The 20,431-nt window shown below is 32.9% G+C and overlaps 1 protein-coding gene and 1 long non-coding RNA gene across 4 annotated transcripts in view; one reads left to right on the top strand and one right to left on the bottom strand.

Moving 5' to 3' along the window:
- Positions 1-1,525: 1,525 nt before the first annotated feature.
- Positions 1,526-20,431, bottom strand: part of LOC109546439 (potassium channel subfamily K member 18) — a 38,699-nt gene continuing 19,793 nt past the window's right edge. For 2 of the 3 annotated variants that reach the window (XM_019917397.2, XM_048665936.1), the window contains 6 exons: positions 6,997-7,062; positions 6,701-6,885; positions 4,366-4,616; positions 4,062-4,256; positions 3,460-3,644; positions 1,526-1,754 (listed from right to left, as the gene is read on the bottom strand). In XM_019917397.2, the coding sequence (XP_019772956.1) occupies positions 3,551-3,644; positions 4,062-4,256; positions 4,366-4,616; positions 6,701-6,885; positions 6,997-7,062 (791 nt within the window). In that variant the 3' untranslated portion in view covers positions 1,526-1,754; positions 3,460-3,550. The remainder of the gene's footprint in view (positions 1,755-3,459; positions 3,645-4,061; positions 4,257-4,365; positions 4,617-6,700; positions 6,886-6,996; positions 7,063-20,431) is intronic. The other variant, XM_048665937.1, reaches the window with a different exon arrangement.
- Positions 15,781-20,431, top strand: part of LOC125504239 — a 28,892-nt gene continuing 24,241 nt past the window's right edge. Inside the window, exon 1 of the long non-coding RNA XR_007281359.1 lies at positions 15,781-15,918. This is a non-coding gene — a long non-coding RNA (uncharacterized LOC125504239). The remainder of the gene's footprint in view (positions 15,919-20,431) is intronic.

Below are 20,431 nucleotides of genomic sequence, written 5' to 3'. Positions count from 1 at the left end.
TAGCGATACATTTATTTAGAATTTCATTTATGTTTACCTTGTGTGGAAGTGCGGATTCTTTTTCCTTTATTTTCAAAGTTATTTACACTTGACGGTTGCTTACTCGGTTACTTTTCGCGCAAATGATTACATCGGACTTCAATGCCCAATCATATTTCGTCAAAGAGATGTGTACACGGACAATTTTTGGCACATCAAATTAAACAGTTTTTAAATAAATATTCTATAATTTCGCCCTTTGGTATAAATGTTTGTGGAAGTCATTTTTGGTACTCGGTTTAATTAAGAAGTATAATTTATATTATACCTATTATATTATAAAATATTTAATTCCATTGATAAAACTTAAAAAATTCAAATTAATAAATACGTTTATTTATTGCCCAATTGGACTGTTGAAAGTAAAGTGCAATAAAGCTGATGAAAAAACGAAATTACGTTACATCCCAATACTTGCATGTTTTCAAATGTTAAGTTGCAATCTTAAAACCCAATACATGTTAAGTATAATACAATCACAATTGTTTGGTGACTGTGAGTGTATGATTTATGGGAAAGTTGAGAAGGTTTGGTCAACATTACATGTTGTTGTGATGAGATAATATAATTTTTAATTAAAAAACACAAAATTTATTAACAAACAACCGTGCTTAAATTGTTACGAGTTAACTATCGAATGAAATTTGAGAGAATGTATTAGTCATTGTTGTCATAATATATATAGTTATGGTATCGCGCCCAGGAACATTTTTTTCAAACTCCAAAATTTGTTAGTGATATGTTCAAAAATATAAAGATATTAAAATACATAGAGCTTCCTAAAAAGACTTAAAACTAATCAATAAAGTCTAATGTTTTTCTTAAATCTATATGTAACACTCATATTTAATTGGATCAACCAATAGTATCAACCCTGTGTAAAAATCAATACCTACGATTACAGTAATTTCCTTTCGGGAAAGGCAATTACTATACATTTACCAAAATATAGAAAAATTGAAGATACACATTGACCGTTTTTCTGGGTTTTTTTAGAACAACATTAAGGATATTAAATGATGCAGAAATTATAAAGAGTAGCGCAATACCCCTCATAAGATATAATGTTTTCTCGGTTGTAACGATTCAATCGCACTGTCTGAGAGATTCCATAAAATCTTTTCTACAGCGTTTCGCTGAATTTTTAAGTAACGAAAAAATAACACAAACATTCAAGCCATAATTACAGAGATTGGTTAAAAACAATTTGTTTAAATGGACGTCGACATTGTTCAAGCTAATGGAACTCTACTGACAACAACTAATAAAATTGATTGAAATCGTTCAGCAACTGGAATATTTCGATTTCTGTTAAAACGATTCTCATAACTTTTCCTAGAAAACATTACTAAGCAAATAATGAAGCGGAGTATGGTTTAGACGGGGTACGTTTTTGGATTGAAATAGAGTGCAATTATGATTGTAAAACTTCGCGCTAATTGAAATATTCAGTTTCCACTTTTACAATTCCCATTAAAACCCGAACTTTGCCATTGCAATCTTTATTCAATTTTACTACACTTTCTCACTATTTAAAATCTACTCTTCGAGTGGTAACCTAAAGTTAGTTTTTTACATCTGAGTGTTTCCTTCCGAGTTCTCTTCATTTTCTGGCTCTTCAGGTAAAGTGTACACGCCAGTCATTAGTACGCTACCATCGATCACTTCAGGCATTTTAGTACCCACAGTAACAGGAACCAATTCATGACCCAAATCTGCAATTCAAATTAATATTTGCATTAGTTGATTTTACTTGATTGATTACTTTTGCATTATTACTCCTACAATTTGTTTGCAATACTTTTTGCATATTAAAAGAAAAACTTTCTCTAGTCTAGCGAGGTAAATGCTGATTAGAAATGGGCTTAATAAGGATTAAGCACATATCTTAAGTTATCAGTTTCAGGAAAAGTTCAATTTAAAAAGAATAATGAACTAATAAAGCAACCGATATTACTTGATATCGTATTTCCTGGAAATTCTCTTGTACCTACATATGTTTTTTTTTGTGCAAATAATGTGTTCATACATATTAATCTAATTTTTACGCGTTTCCTCGATACCCGGTGCAAGCTTGCATGTTGATGTGGATTAATTTTTAACAACGGCAACTTTAGCTGTAATTATTGTTGCGAAATTTACTTACGTCGAAACAGAAATGCTCGAATATTAATTAAACTTTTTAACCAATTCAATTTACTAACCAAACCAACCAGGTACATTGTAACGAACTGAACATATCAACTTTTATTTTCCCAACACTCAGTAAAAAATCAATTTGTTAATTAATGTGTCTCAACTCTAACGATTCCCATAGTAAAAAAAATGTATGAGAAGTTGCCAAGTGCCAAGTTAAAAGATATTTTTGAAATAACTTTTAAGACTGAATGAAACGATATTTTGAATTGATTACACAACTGTTCAAATAATTGGTATGAATCTTTTGTATCTCCGCAAAAGGTGGTAATAGAAATGAAATATAATACAGAAATGAAATACAGGGTGATTCATAACCACTGAGCAGGGGCGTGTAGAGAATGTTAAAACAAGTCGAGTTTTTATTTAAGTTTTTTTCCCAGGCCCATGCTTAACGAGACCCAGGGTGTTAAAGTTAAAAAAAAATTGGTATGTTCTCTTTAACTACTACAGCTTATGAGATATTTTGCTCACATTTATAACGTAGTCTAATGTTTAGACCCTTAACCCGTCGGTAATGCGAGTGGTTGTGAAACTGTACAGGGTGTTCTTTTGTCTAGAGGCGTACCCCCTTTTGCCCTCCCGAACTTTTTGTGGCACGCCACTGAATTTTCCGATTCCTTGCAGTTTTTTAGAAGCTATCTTCGTTTTCGATTTATTTGCACAAATGTGAGTCCGTGTAGGGTTTCTGGGTGATTTTCTATACATTTTTTATATTTCTTTTGGGTCCTTTGGTTCACATTTTTGTGTGAAAGCTTAAAGTGCAAGTTGACGTTAAAATAGGGATGGCTGACGAGTCAAATTTAAAATTTAATTTTTTTATTTTATTTTACTTTACAATAATTAAGGTTTATCGGCTTTAAGCTGATCCAAATAAAAATACACAAAAATGTAACGAATATTTCAATTTATTATAAAATTAATTTCTTTCACAAAAAATCTGAACAATTACGCTTAAAATTTGAGCAAAATATCTCATAAACTGTAGGAGTTAAGAGAAAATACCAAATGTTTTTTGAAACTTTAAGACCCTGTATCTAGAAAACTTAAATAGAAGCTCGACATGTTTTGAGGTCTTCTACACGCCCCTGCTCTGTGTGCATAAGGTTGTGAATCACCCTGTATAGAAATCTATAATATTATTCCTTATTTTGTTCTAACCCAATTCTAGCGAGGCCCACTTATTCATTAGTTCGTAACTAATATTATCGTTTTTGAACTTACCTATAACAGACGTTGGTGTTCCAGTACTGAGTAGAGTTTCTTCCGTAAGATTTCTATGATAGAAAGTCGAATTCTTCTGGGGATTAAATTGTCATGACGCTAAGTTGTATGGGTCGTTAATGTTGAGATCATCGGAAAAACTGACTGAATTTAGTTTCGGGACTGACTTTTGCTGGTGTTTTAATCTAAACCAATATATTACTTTAATATAAAATTATAAATTAAAAGTTAATATTGAATGTACCGTACAATTGAACGTACATTAATCTAAATATCCGACAGAAATTGCATGGTATTCAATCGCGATTGAATTCGTATTTGAGCTTATAATAAAATCGGTCATTTTGTTCATTACAAGCTAGTTAAAGAAATATTCCCGTCAGCAATTGCTATAAAATGAAGTGAGTTGTTCGTTTGGGGCAATTCCATTTTTAATAATATTTGATATTTAACTTCTGAAAGATGTATTATATTCTAAAATAGAATTTAGATAAAACCTTCAAGAAAGCTCAAAAAAGCATAGTTTCATGGTTTCGTTAACATTCTGGACAAGAACAATCTGCGTAGACGTAAAATGCGTGAAACTAAGGTGCTCTAATTACCTATGTACAATTTCATCGTGAACAACATTGAATGACATTGCGGTTAGTGCCATTCCGGACATAATGTAAATTGAGCAAAACCACAGCGTGGTACTAGAATCGTAGTCTGGAAATGGGTCAGAGCCCGGGACCATATTTCCAAATCCTATAGTTGTTAGGCTCATAAAGCAAAAGTAGAACCCATCTAGAAGGGACCTGAAAGAACCATTAATTGCGAATCGTGTTCATTTTTTCAATGTCATTTTTACTTCCCGTGCCACGCTATCAAGATATGAATCCATGGAATATTTAAAGCAAAGCTTACCAGTTTTCTAACTTATACAATACAAAAGTGCCTATGCAAATGTATATGAACATCATAACTAGGCACAGTAGGATGGGAGCGAGGATACTCCATCCATGAATAGAGCTCTTCGATTCGTTGTCAGTACCACTTAGACTGTCAATTTCTTTGCCAGCACTATCTCTACAGGGTGAGTGGATGTTGTTGCTGTAACTTGAATTGGAACGCACGTAGAATGGCTCTTGCAGACCTAATTGCTGTTGCAACTCCAGCTGCAAAGAAAATATCCGGCTTGAAGACAGAAGAACTACTTTTATTGCAGATTAATGCGTCTACAGTGTGAGCTGATTTAAATTCCAATAGAATGACATCTACAGTTGGTGGAATTTTGTTTCTACGATATCATTCTAGGTTCGCCCTGTAGTCGACTCAGTGTCGTTATGTTTTAATAGTTGTTAAAACCTGGATTCAATTGAATTCGCGAAGTCATATTTATCTTAGAACATGAAACTGTATTGTTACCAATTCATTGCAGCAGAATCCAGTATAAAGGTGAGGCTTTAACGTATTATGATTTTCCAGAAACTTTGTCAAATTTATGGCAAAACAACGGGACATTATTTAACAATAAAAACAGGTAAAAACAAGGAACAAAGAATTATTGTTTGAACAAGTTTGAAAAGCGTTTGCCAAATTATCGCCGCGCCATTTGTCATGAAATGCTCTAAAATCCTAAATAAATAAGAAATAGAAACATCGTTTTGCGTGTGTTTGATAACAAATCGAGCAAATGGTCAGTTTTACTTTTAAAAGGAAAAATATATAATTTCGTGAGGTTTTTATACAAAGGAGTTATCTATTTTAAGTAAAATATTGGGGTAGGTAAATAGAGTTTGAATAATATTACCGTAAAATAGGTTTTCTCCATGTTCTTACTACTTTTCATTCAGAAATATATAAAAAGGCGACTATAAACTAAACATCCAAATAACAACCTTCAGCAAATTTGGAAAAGGTGTTTTCTTGATTTCAACAAATAAAAGCCAATTAGTTTATTCGCCATCATTCGTTGAAATAAAATTCCATCACTTGCTAATCAGAAATTAAGGGAAATTAGACCAGATTTTATGTTACGAACTACACCTAATATTCGATCGACTTGTGCTAAAATCGTTGATTGTGGATCATTTTCTTCAACATTCTATCTACGTAAACAAGGCAAAATTAGGTGTCGTTGTAAACGCTCTGCTATATGCATGGTGCTACGGGTTAAATTCAAATCAAAACTATGCATAAGGAAATTTAATTTTATGCAAAAAAGTTCTTGTAAACGCCGGAAACGCTTCCTTTATTATCTAGTGTATCAACAGGGAATTAAAAATTTAAGAAAAAATGCGACTTTATGATTTCTCGGAAACGGACACGGTATTGAATCACATAATAAACCAAAATTATTAAAACCAGTGACGTGCGCTCATGTCCCTTTCTGTATATTTTTAAAGAAATAATGGCTCAAGCAATAAGTGCTTTCTTAAAATCAAAACTATTTTTGATTTCTCTGCTCATATGAAATTTTCGAGAAAAAATGATTATGCTGAGAAAATAAAAAAGTTCCAAGGGCGTTTCTTAGGCTTTGATAACCGCTAATAATTTGGCTCAACGGGTTGGATTGTGTAAAATGTCTATGTCTTGCCATTTTTCCATTTTGAGTCATTTCGAGTAATACTTAAAATTTGAGAAATAGTTTGAGTTTATTTAGTGCAAAAAATGAGATTCCATACTCTTTTGATACCTTTCCAACCTTGTTAAAAAACTATAAGTCTTTTGCCAGCAATCATTAAAGTAATTTTTTGTAAAATGTTTAATACCTTCCAGATCCTAAACCCTCCCAGTTAGTAATTCTCTTGCATTCACTGATCATCTTTAAACTCAAGTGGTTCGTCATAGAGGAAGCACTTAATTTGGAACTTGAGAGTCTCTTAACTAATACTTCAATTAATTAGCTTAGATGATTTTTATTGCTTCAATACACTAGATAGTGTTCATCTAGTACTTCATGTTCAAAAAATTTTGCAAAAATGTATTGTTGTCTGTATCGCTTTCTCAAACTTTAACTTCAAAATTTTAACGGAGAAACTTAATTCGCGAAGTATAATTTTTAAGATGTCCATGTGTACATGGTCTGAATCCTTGGTGCTTCTAACAAAGGCTTGTAATAACAAACAATTCTTAAAACTGACTCTTATCATTGTTGAATTATAGATGCAAAGAAAGCTAAAGCCAACTTATATTCTATTAGGCACAAGCACATTTAGATTATACTTTCTACTATTCATATAAATTTGATAAAACATACTTCGATTACCTGTTGCCTCTTTCGCTTCATTCTTCGTTCCTTCTCTGCCATCCGTTTTTCGTCGTAGCAACAATATCCACAATTAGAGCAAAGGCAGCAGCAAAGAGCTCTTGAGAACACTCCTCTTGCTACCCTACTTAGAATAGAGCCGACGCTTGATAGGTATAGTAGAGTAAGGGGAATACCTAATAAATAAAATATTTCAAATTAGATATATACTTTGTTTTTTTATTGTTTCGAAAAATTGATTAGATTCTTTGCAATATTGGGATTTTTAATTAATCATGTGTAATTACCTAACATAGCGTAGCCCATAGTTACAGCTTTGCCTAGTGCTGTTTTGGGGGCAATGCTGCCGTAACCTGAAATACAAAAAATATTTTAGTGTTTTAATATTGAACAATGTGCTGGTTTCAGAATATATTCAATCTTAATTCTATCTTGTGCAATATCATTTTGGTGAGTGACAATCTGAAAGTTTTGCTAGTAAACGTTTGGTCATTTATTCCGGTCGCTTTTATTTGGTATTTTAATGTATTTGCCCGATGTATTTAATTAGCGTTTTTGTGATAGTCACATATATAAAAATCGTTTAATTTGTAATTTTACTAACATAAACTGTGATCAAATTGCAGTCGATTTATTCCACAGAGATTTTTGCAAATGTGTCTAATCTCTTTTATGGTAATAGCAAACCAATGTATAATTTCACCTGCATTGACCGTTTGCCAGAGACCCGTAAAATTGGTTATTTGCTATCAATAGACCTATGCAAATTAGTGTCATGAACAATTAAACGATGTTTAACTGATTGTCTCGATGCTATATTGTGGGTGAAATTACAGATTACAGTTCCTGAGTTAGTTGATTGATGGGAATAAGTAATTTGGATTTAGTCCTTTACAATGTTACTGTAGGGTATTTTGATTCAAGCATCTATTTTGAGGCAATGCTTGTGTACTTCTTAACCGTTTTAACTTCTAGTCTAGTTAACTCAACGCAAAAATACAATACAATGAAAACAATAAATTAATTGAGTATGCGGGTGATGTTTATGGTTAAGACGTTGGACAATAATGCAGATTTGTGTATATTATTTTTATGGAAATAGGTGCCAATGACGGTGACATTTTCCAAATTAATGAACTAAGGAAAATGCTTTTAACCATACATCATTTGGCAAACGTTTCAGATTTTCTAAACTTTTACACTTTGAAAAGTTGTGTGTTGACTCGGACAATATAAGTTTTTCTTTAGTATTAACCAACAGTTTCAATACTAATTCATGATATATCAAAATTATAGTAATTAAGTATATTACCTGAACATCAAGTTTCTGAAAAAGAAGCCACAAAGAATTTCTCCAGATCTATCTGTCCTGTTTACGAATATTGAGGAGTAGAATAACTCTCGTTAAATAAAAATTTGTCGTTTTAAGCATATTTTTCAATACGCAAGTCAATAATTACATCGTAATAGTTCATGTGACATCAAATTGGTCATAGAAGCATTGATCCAATTTGGAATGCTTGTCTGATGGATCAATTAGCTATAAACAATATGTCGCTATTAGTCTCGGCATTAATCAATAGGGGTATCACACATGTACATAATTTATATAAATTTGACAACTTGCAGGCGAATAGGGACTGGACAGGAATGATGATTTATTTTCAGAAATATTGGATCTTCCCATATGTTCCTAGTCAATCAACGCTCAAATTATATGCAGGAAATTCGTAGGAACAGATTTAGAATTTCATAGATCAGTCATCAATTTGTAATCAATCAAATGTATCGAGAAAATGTTTTTAAAGTTGAATATAATGGAAATTTCACCAAAGTATCAATTAGATGTTGCATACATCTTTTTAAAGCCTTGAATTCAGTACAGCAATACACGCCCGGCATTTCTATACGGCACTCGAGAGAATGTTATCGATAGACAATTCCAAAAAGGCCATTCTAAATTGGCTTAAGATGTGGAATTTAGAATCGGCGATAAATCTCGGAAAACATGCGAACCAACTGAAAAATCTAATACGTATGTATACGCCTTCTCGTATATCCAGAAAATAACGATAAACACGGCCTATTCGAGAAAAGGACAATTACTTTTGAAATTCAAATCGGCTAGATCGAAAGATACCCCAATGCAAAAACAAACAGCAAAACAAACGAGGCAAACACTGTTGACACATCGCCCAATTTTTACCACGCAAATAAATGTTGACTCAAATATATTATCTTGAACACTTGTGCATTTTTTTAGCTCTAAAGCACTGGTATTTTTCAAACTAATAATTTAATGCCCAATTGCACTATTTTGCAACATTTGGTTTTGTTCTGGGATTAGAATAAGCAACACACTTTTTGTATTTTTGGTTGAAGCTGTTAGTCTCGACTGTCTCTCTTTCATCACGATTTTCACAGTATCCTTTAATCAACCAAGCTCCATTTTCTAAGATATTTCATATTTTTAAGAAAGAGCTTGTGATTTTCTTCAGCTTTTAAGCCTTGGCATGCATTTTGAAATGCATGTCAAGGCTTAAAGCAGCAACAACGCTACACATAATAACTGATGATGGTGGAAAAATACACCGAAACGTATTTTGATTGATAAATAGAGACAAAACACAAAGACTGAAACCCAGGAATGAATTTGATTTGTAATTGTTTATAATATAACAGTATTCGGCGGTTATCCCTTCAACGTAATAATGCCGATAGATCGAAATTTTTAACCCATTTGAAATGCAAGCTGTATTGTAGCTAGATTATCTTCTTTAATCGCATCGAAAATCTTGGTTTTATCTAGCTAGCACAGACGCAAAAACCCAAAGCTATCATATATGCATGTCGACTTGGCAAATCCAATTTTGAATCAGACATTAACAAGTCATATGTGGGATTTGGCACGAAATGACTTGGCTGAACGGCAACGTCGTATTACGTTATAGGAGAAACAATTTGGGAAAATCGCTCAACGAGGAAAATTGGAATTTTCCAAGACAGAGCTGATGGATCCACGCTCGGGGCTTCTCGTTATAATATTACCGATTGATCCAGCTGCTTTGCTAGCGAGCTGGAATTTTTTGGATGGGTTTCAAGATGTTTTTTTATTTCTTTGGAATTATTTGCCAGTCATGAATAGCAGAAGACTTATATGAGGATTTACGATTTTCTACCGATTTGTTTATTAAAATGAAGGAATATTATTTTATTGCACGTGAGGAATGCGAATATGATGAGATGTTCAAATGGAATTTTAAAAAGGTAATAAAGATATTTAATGATATTTGCCAAGTTCTTCTCCTGATTCTTCTTTCGTCCAATTGGGCACTGTTCTTCATCGTAAATCGCTTTATGGAGGGAGGTTGTCACTCCAACATTTTCGTGGCCTTCCTGTGCTTCGTCTCCCCGAAGGTGATTTTTCTCTGGCAATCGTCCCTATTCGTCCCTCAGTCATGCGTGTGATATGGTCATTCCATTCAATTTTTCTACTCAGCACCCAGTCTTATAATGTCTGATACTTCTTTCCCTGTCCCGCAATATTTTTCAAGCTATTCTTTGAATTATCTTCACCTTTCCTGTTTCCATAATTTGGCTTGTTTTTGATGTTTCGGAGCCAAACAGTCTCAATATGGGTCTAATAGCAGTTTTGTAAATACGGGCTTTTATTTCTGTTTCCAGGTGCGACGAAATATTGTGCAGTTCATTACTGCAACCGTTCTGGTTGCTTTGATTGCGTGTGCTCTTACCTCTGTTTTTTTCTGTTCCCACTAATTTACATCTCAGAGGTGTTTTAGATGTGGTTATGCATTTTGTCTTAGATATTGATATTGTCATCCTGAGCGTTTTTGTAACTGTGTTATATGTATAAAGAAGCATATACAGATCATCTTCATTTTCCGCTATCTAAACTGTATCATCAGCGTAGCATAGGATTTTTACCTCTCAACCTCCCTTTTGATATTCGCTTTTCCGGCGAACTTGTCTTATTCTTTCGTCCTTAATAATGTTGAATAGTAATGGGCTCAGTGAGTCTCTTTGTCGTATACCCCTTTCTACCATAATTGATTCTGTGAGTTTGTTGTCTATCTTTGACTGTATTCGGTTATTTCGGTAAATATTTTCAATAGTTCGAATGATAAAAATCCGTATTTGTCCGTCATACAGGAGATCCACTATATCTTTTAAACGCATCGGGTCAAACGCCTTCTCCAGGTCCGTAAAACAGAAGTGTGCTGGTTTATTGTACTCTATAGACTTTTCGGTTATCTAGCTAATAACGAACACGTGGAAGACATTAAATTTTATTTTCTGTAGTTCCCAAGCTCCTTTGTATCGCGATTCTTATAAAGCAGGACGGTCGTATTTTTCTCCATTCGTCAGTAATTTTTTGATTTTCAAATATTTGTTGCGTTAGGAATTTAGATTCATGAATCAATCTTTCGCCACCATACTTGAGAAGTTCGTTAGTGACATCATCTTGACTCATTTTTCCTATTTTTGAGCTTATTTAGTGCTTTTCTAATGTCGGACTCATTTATCGTAATACAATACAATTTTAAATTGCGATACTGGGCGGGGCTTGTGGTGTTGCTGCTTCCCCACCCTTATATAGATCTTGTAAGTAGCTGGTCCATGTTTCCTTACCTATCTGATTAACGGGTATTAATTCACTTGTTTCTTTCTTTTGTCTCCTTAGAGAATCGCTACATCTGCTTCTGAACTCTGTAGAAATCCCTCTCTAATCTTTTTGAAAAATTCTCCTAGTATCCATCTTTAATTTGGCTGATCAATATGCCAGTTTCAGTCCGAATCGGTTTCTATTCATTGTACCACTCATCTGTTCACCTTGTTAGATGCTTGATATACGCTTCTCTTTTTTTGCATTGGTTCTTAACTTCCTCGCAGAACCAATGAGTTTTATTTTCCGTCCTGTCTAACTGTTACAACAGCTTCTATGGTTGAAGTTTTGATGTTTGGTTTGAGTTTACTCCATATGGTATTGTTGTCATCTAGATCACCAATCTGGTTCATTAAAAAATATATTTCGAGGCGTTTTTTGTATAGTTCTCGGATGGCTGGATCCCAGAGGGAGTCGACCTGTGTTTGCCACGTTGGGTTTCTTGAATCAATGTTGGTCCCATTTAATTCTTATAAAGTACACTTTAAAAATAGGTGCACATTTTTCAAGAAACCCCAGGAAAACGAAACGTGTGCGTCCCGGAAACTATTTGTATAATATATGAAGAGCAGTAGTACTAATTTGTTCTGCATCTTTATTTAAAAGATGGAAACTAATATATCATTTGTGGGGAGACTGATATGGCCCAGCCAAGTTGCATTCTATCTGCTCTCAACATGGGAAATCCAAATAATAAATTGCCTCTAGAATATTTACAGTTGATTTATTCAGGACCTGTTAATACACATGCAAAAGATAAACTCGAATTTGCACATAATAATAATTAATATTTGTTAATCGAGTTTAACCTGTCAGAGTAAGTTATCGTTTTAATGGCGTCATATATTATTCCTGTACGGTGTATTTATTACACGCATTGTATAGGGCATTCGGATAGGCCAACGGAATATTGTCCCCCGTAGATCGATTTTTTTAGTGAAGACTGTTTTTTGGGTTATTAAAGTATCTGCTTTCTCTAATTCTATATATCCTTGTATAATTTCTTGCAATACTATACGTAAGAACGGAAATTTATCAGAGCACCGATCGTGAAGTCTTCAATGTCCATCTTAGGGAGATGAAAGTGGGTAATATTCAGTTTCTTAAAACTATGGCTTACTTTGCTTAGGTGCTTTTAATGAAATTTTTTTAAAGTTGATTAATCAGTAAGCACAAGCGAACAATTATCAGTCCCAATTAATTTGCCAACTGCAATTTTTTTGTCACTGATATTTCTATTTAGTATCCGGGGAAAATACATAAATATTAATCCATTATATTGGAACAATGGCGAGTTGTATAATAGAAAGTACTATCTCCAGAACCTGCTTTATCTTAATAAACTGTCTACCTAAATAGTCTGATAAATTGACGACTTTATCACTGATATTATCAGCTTACTGCCAGTATATTAACATCAGTATACGAGTTCTGACATAAAGGATATCGAGAATTTGCTGCATGTAACAGATTTATTTCCTAAATTCTCTAGCGTCTATAAAGTCAAATAACTCTTCTGATACAAAATTAACTTTATTAATTTTTTTTTTAATTTTGATAAAAACTTTAGTACTTATGAACCACAGTGAATGAACGGCAGAATTCTTTCAGATGTCCACTAATTTTCTGAAGCTTTTCATGTTTGAAACGAATATTGATTGATAAGCAATTATTCATTCACCACTCATAGAATCTAATAAAAAAAATTGTATTTGCAGCACGGTTGTTTTCCTGTTTAACTTAAACACGTAATTGTTTTCTACATTTTCCTTTACAATGACTTGTGCATTTATTAATTTGTCGAAGTAATTTGTGATAAGAATTATACAATACAATTGTAAATCCGGTTATGTCCCTTATTACGTTAATATATTGTCCATTTTTTGTACAGGAACTATTTCATTTGTATTGGCCGCGATAATCGCAACTACTTTTACCCTTCTGTGGCACGCACAAACAATGTTCGCAAAATTCTCATTATAATAGCGTTACATCGGTCTCATCCAAATCCAATAATGTGTTTCAAAATTTAAAGGTAACTCAACAAAATTATTTAAATTAAGTTCGAATCGACTGAATACCCAAGAAAATAAATACTTACTTTCGGAGATTGTCGTATCGGAACGGCTGTCTAATAAACATTTCACCGAATCGGTTTTCATCCGATTTTTTCATATTAAAAATATATTTTGACGAACTTTCATCGTTTCCCTAATCGACTTTTTTTCAACACCAATAAAAAGTTACTTAAAATTCACGGCGAATAACAAACAAGGACTGACAGTTAAAAATCTGGATTAAATTTAGTTAGCTTGCCAATTGTCCGAAAGGAACAAATTGACTGCCCGACCCACAGCAACAAATTTAGTTAGAATGCAGCACATGACCATCAATCTTCAGTTCGGCATGTAGTTTTATTTTGATCGAATTATCAAGTTACATAAAATATTTCTTGGAATTTACATAAGAAAATTAAATAGCCGAAATAGTAGAGCTGTATAATATTTTTGTGTCTTTTTAGACAAAACATTGATTCAATTATCATTCATAACAGTACTTAAAATGCGATTTGTCTAGTCTACTCATTTACCGTTACAATTACAACTTGATTTTGTTAGTTGAAATGCGATTCATAGATATTACTGTGCTTTAATCTACTTCTAATAACATAATTTCAATGTGTAATGTTGCTTGGAATGATTCATTAATAACAAACAATAGAGAGTAATTATCAACGCACGTCCGTTCCTCGCCATTACGTTGACCAAATAACAATGTCCGGTATTGAAATGACAAAGTTGGTCCAGTTAAATCATGTAATCATCACTTGTTTCTTCTGTTCGAATTGAGTCTCATAGTATGGCGTTATCCTCTGCAGAGAACAATTATAAATAACCGATGCAGCATTTATTTGGACTCATTTTTGCGTTGGCAAACAGAAAGAAAGGTCTAGATCTTTGTCATTTTCAAATCTATGGTAAAAATTGCCATATTTGAACAGCTTTACTGAAACTGTATCTGTGAAAGTTATGGAGTTCCACAAAACGATTCGGACTTATTATCATACTTCAAAACACGCACCCAAAAGCGCCAAAAATGCAGTTTGGGAAGCGACTATTGCATTTGAGAGGAAGCAATCCAACCGCCTTCACAAAAAGTTACTGAATCTATCATTAAATCAAATGAATTCAAGGAACATTCAACATTTAAAAAGGGACAATACTCAGGAGGAAGGAAGTTTTTAACCGGACGAAGACGTTCAAGACAGGTACAATTTCAAACTAAAGTAGTTTAAACCAGGAACCATTTCTTGTTCAATCGGAACATGCTCGAATACAATTCAAATAACTCCAATTCAATTACTATAGAATGTCTCAAGATCAATTAATAATGAAATTCAACATGAAAACAGGAAATGTCGTTATTTTGAGAGAAACGGCTTAAGACGAATTATTATACTATAGTATTTCCCATGTCCAACGCAATTTGACTCCATTTTGTGGAAAACTGCAGTTTGTTGCAACATCACCTCAGTTGCAATAAAGTATACTTAAATGTTTATATATTTTTTTCTTCCCTGGGTTTCAGGCAAAATGTGAAATAAAAAAGTTCATATCGTTTGTTTCATATAACAATATGAACATTTTTATTTCACAATTTGACTGAAACCCAGGAAAGAAAAAATATAATAACAATTACACGCAGTCAGGAAAATAAATCACAATAAAGTATAAAGTAGAAGTGTTTCATCATTCAACGGAAAAATGTATGAAAGGATAGTAAAAATATTGTCTTTCTGCACATTTTGCCTTTGTAAACCTGTAAACCCCAAAGCCCGTTTGAGACAAATGTTAGTAAACCTACATTATAGTAAAATCTAAAAAAACTAAGCGTTTTCACTGCTTGCCACTTCGCCTTTGTAAGCGGTGGGTCCCTTGTGGATTTACGTATAAAGCGATAATAATATATGTCTATTATATGGTCTGCGTGTCATGGATGTGCAAATGTTATCCTGTTTTCTGTTTCACATTCATTTTTTAATATAACGATTCTTGAAATACAATCAGTCTCGAGTTTATTCTAGAATCCTTATTTACAACAATTTCTAACGATTGTTTCGAATCACTTCATTTATTTAACGTATATTGGAGAAACTCAATTTTGTGCGTAATTCATTATAAGGCAATTTTTTTAAATCGAAATATAACTTTTGCTTTTCGTTTCCATTGTTGACAGTAAGTTAGCAAAATTATGGCATGGCACACTTCGCTAATTAAGTAAATTATTGTATTAAAGCCTGTTGGTGGAATAAATCGACATCCTGCCAATAACATGCATGCTGATTACTGTAAACATTTAAATTAGTATTTGTCATTGCTTTGTCGAGTGCAAAACTAGCATTGTTTTAATGCTTGTGGCAGATACACATGTTTCACCCGAAAATAAACCAGCTGCATTATTAGCAATAGAGATAATTTGCATGTTAACTACAAATGGAAGTACCAGTATCCTCGTAGATATGTATGTGAGTATCCCTACTGAATGAGATATCATTTGATCGACCTGATAAATGTTTAAACAACATATATTTTTAAGTACAAAGGAAAATTTTCGAGTTAAAAAGCTAACAATTCTAATGGACCAGGGCACGAAAATTCGAATCATTAGAAATATAATGGATATCGCAACTATCAAACTTATCGGCATCGACAGTTTTTATTTGATAAATTCAATGACATAATTTAGGCCCAGTGTTCAACTCATTTTCGGTCGGCTTCCCCATTGTATAGTTTCAGGTCTCACAATAATTCCTACTAAGACTGTTGTTTGTTCTTTGTAGGTAGATGTTTTGCAATGTAATTATAATTTTCACTTAATAAATCACTAGGCAAGTATAATATCAAATATAAGTAGAGGCATTAAGAGGCCATCATCAAGTAAATTGGTTTAAATTGTTGTGTTAGTATGTCGGCAGAAGTTTATGAAAGCCAACTGATTTAAACGGGGAATTTTGGCTAATGCTGCTGATGGTTCGTATGTTTTTAGCGTTTATTTTCCATATAATATACAGGCGCAGATGTTTTTTGGCACTTCAGCAATTCGCGCGTTTCATTTTATCAAATTTCAACATTGAATTTTATCTTGCAATTAATTAAAGGTTTTTGTTTATGTTCTGTTAATGCTAATAACATAACAATAGTCATTAAATAATAAATAATCGCAAAATATTTGACACATAGAATGTATTCAATATTTCATGATCTAGCTGAGCTAATTTGGAAAAAGTTGCGTTGGTCGTTTAACCAGCTAATAGTTTTTATTGTTAGTTTGGTACTTATAAGGACTATATAAGAAGAAGAAATACCAATGGAGAAAAAATCTAATACAATTAATATGTATCTATAGACTCGTGTGTTTATTAGTTCGTTTGTAATCGAGGTTTAGATAGCCCTAGTGCCCCTGTGTGATATTAGCTAGAAATGCATTGCTTTTATAATAATCTATGCTGCAAATTAGCCGTACATATGCATAATTAAATAGATCAATTACAGGGTTTAATGTCCATTAAATTATTTGCGAATATTAAGCGTCAGCATAGTTTTGTATATAATACGTAAATAGGCGGTTTATTATAAATACACAATGCTGCAGCTGGTTGCACTAAAAAAACGACCTTTGCGAATATGCGACTTCCTTAATGCTTCTTATCACCAGCAATGTCGAAGTAAGATTGTGATTTTGTATCTTTTTTTCATTAATTTTTCATCTTTACAGACAGGGGAAGTACAGATAGCTTTTAATTTTTTAGCAATTTCTCATACATCTACTATCTACTCTTCTTTTTATAAAGACCTTCTAAAAACTTAAAACATAAAAAACTTTCAAAATTTGCTTTACCTTCAAATCGGGGGGCCGACACTACACAGCAATTTAATCAGAGTCTATGTTACTGAATCCCAGTCCCGGAGGGTTCTTCCAGAAATTATCCTCCAGCGAATACTTGGGATAGGTTTAAAGTTCCATATCTATTTTTGCGTTGTTTTGGACTTGGTTTGTTTGGTCACAGTGTGTTTGGTCACATGGTTAAATTGGATATTTGCGTCCAGTTGAGTTTATTGTGTTAATACATTGGTTAAGTAGTGAAGAGTAAGGAGATAACTTAACATGCCATTTTCTGTTCTTTATAAAATTCGACACCTTATTTCAATGAAGAAGAGTAGTTTTGTGTTCTTAGCTTTGAGGAAGATTTTATTTTAATACAATAAATTATAGTGTTAAATTATATTCTTAGACTCTTTTCTCATTTAATTAAATTATGTACGCGGATGCACGATAAGCATGTAGAGACTAAAATTGTGAAAAACGTGGTTAATATAAAGAGATGTGTGTCATAAAGGCTCGAATTATGAAATGCTCTATTAGTGGCTATATTTTACAATTGAAACCGAAATTATTTTGCCGGCTTTCTGGATGTAACGAAGATTCTTCACCAATTATAAGGTGGCTTGAACAGTGTCGTATCTTCCAAAATAACAAAGAAAATAAAAAATTCACATCATGTAAATTATGAGTCAAGTTCGGAAAGCCAGTAACCCGGGAAAGTAAATTCAAATTTTGATAAATTATGTTCCATAATGCCTTTCGACGCGCTAAGGGATAAGTTAGGCGTTCAATTAGTCTGGTTGGGGGCGTTTTATTAGGTGTCGTGCAAAAGGGTACACGGAGTCATAAATTCACTTTGCCGCGACCTCCGCCTAACAAGGTTTTGGCCGCTCTTCCAGTTTTTAAAGTTGAGTGTGAGAGAATTAAAAAAAAGCCGACTTATTCAATCTTTCGGCCCCGAGGCCACCGCGCTTGTAAAATTTGAGCCTAATTTAATAACCTTTAATTTCAGTTAAATATCAGAGACGAAAATTGTGCTTTTAAGTGCCTTTTTACATGGCAATTCCGTTGAAATCCCCTCGAAATTTCATCCAATATCGAAAGAATTTGCAATATTCACCAAATTAAAATCGATTTTCAACTATTGCATTTCAGTGCAGTGCAATCTCATTAACTTTACCAGACCCTGTAATTGTCACATTTTTAAAACAATATTGAAGTTGGTCTATTTTATTTTTAGTTGTTCAAAGTTTTTAATAATTAAAACAAATACGATTGACGGGAAATACTCCTTTTTGAATTAGTTACATTTATAGGATCACAAAGTGTTTTTAACTTATTGAATTCTATTTAGCAAAATTGAGTTTGTTCTAAATTTACTGCCAGTAATTATTTTCATAGAAATATAGCGTTATTTTTAGAAATAATGAAATTATGCGATTTTTCAACTAGCGATCTGTTGGGGGTTGAGATGTTTTCTATCTATGCTGTTTTTGTATTAGCAATCGGCTGGAGCCATGTCTTGTTTAGGCAATTGGTTCTTCTTTTTGTTGAAGTAGGTAATAAGCCGTTAGTCCTTAGCAGATGTTTTGCGTAATGTTTATTTTCGTTAAGTGCTTTTTGTTCTCAAATGGTCACATTAAAAATATTTTTTGATCTAAATTTGGATATTTCGTTTGGAAAAAGTTTCTTCTACATGTTTCTGACCACTGTGCGTGAAAGATTGAAGAAACTTACTAGTTTCAAACAATGAATGCCGCGAAAGCCTGACTGTTTTGATACTGTAGCCAAATCAAAGTTTATTCATACCGTAACATATATGTAAATGAACTAATCTTTGAAACATTTTTAATGATTGATGGACACATCTGTACCTTCATTAATCGTTTTATTTAGATTTATAATGCCTTACAGAGATGTTTTCCTATTATGGTTCTTTTGGATTATTTAACCCTGCCACGTGAATATTTCGTTGCTTAAATTGCTTTCTGCTACATTTCATTAAGTTAATGTTGTTTGATTTGTTGTAAAATCATAAGACATTACACCAAATGTTGAAAAAGTCTTGAGCGTTTAGTCAAGACGGTTTTCCAGAGTAAAATAGGTCTTAAGATAAAGCTAGCACGTCATTAGAATTTTAACTACGCAATTTAAAGTGAAACAAGCTAGTCATATCTTCAATCCACCGTTTAATATTAACGTCAATAATAAATTCGTGACTATTTTTGTTATATCCTACCAACTTTTGCGTTATAACTAAGCAAATAGCCGGCCTAAAAACTAAGCATAAGTTTATTGCCCGAGAGAATGGAAACAATTCGTCATTTTTGACCTTTCGCACGTCTACTGATTTCGCACCCAAAATCAGAACAACACAAATTTAATATCCGGTAAATCGCTAGCTAAAGCAAGTATCCCCCACAAATTTATACAAGCTTATCCCAAAAATATCATGTTGGTAATTAATGAGAATGAAAATTGGCCCTTTTACAGCATAAGCGAGTCCATGTTTTATTTATTAGTTACCTGAGTCAAATAAGGGAAGCGAAACGTAAATAACGGCCACAGAGGTATATCACTTATGCAGAATGTTTGCTTGGGTTATGTTTGGTGAAGGTATATTTCACTTCTTTGCAGGTTTGAGTTTGTCCGGAAGTCAGGACGTAAATATGGGTCAAACACACAGGGCTTCGTTCGTCGTAAATCCGAAAATATTAACAATTTTCAATTCCCTCCAACGTTTTCTGTCTAATATTTGTATATTAATGTTAATGTGAACGTCTTTGTTTTTTTAGAAGACGTCCCATTTAGTGTAATCAAGTTCATCCATTTTTGCATTTATTGAAACAGTCTATTTCATAGGTAAACCGTTAAGGCTATTACATCAGACATTTTAAGTTGAAGTTAGTACATCTGAGTAATAATAAACATGTGCCTTTATCCCACGTAGAAATTTGGATTTATTTAAAATCTCTCTACAAGGAGGTTCAACCTTTTGCGCTTGTTGGACATTGCCATACATAAGTTCTATATTGTTGAGGCGGATTCATTTTTTTACAAACTTGCTTTTGGGTATTTCGCCTCAAAAATCACACTTAGGCTCAAGCTGTAAGAGAAAATTACAATTAGTAGAGAAATTAATTTGAAAAATTACC

This window comes from Dendroctonus ponderosae, unplaced genomic scaffold, assembly GCF_020466585.1.
Source record: "Dendroctonus ponderosae isolate FM_Combo_2020 unplaced genomic scaffold, Dpon_F_20191213v2 Dpon_F_20191213_4, whole genome shotgun sequence".
NCBI classification, from domain to species: Eukaryota; Metazoa; Arthropoda; class Insecta; order Coleoptera; family Curculionidae; genus Dendroctonus; species Dendroctonus ponderosae.
Note: the sequence above shows the minus strand (reverse complement) of the source record. Positions and strands in the feature narration are given on the sequence as shown.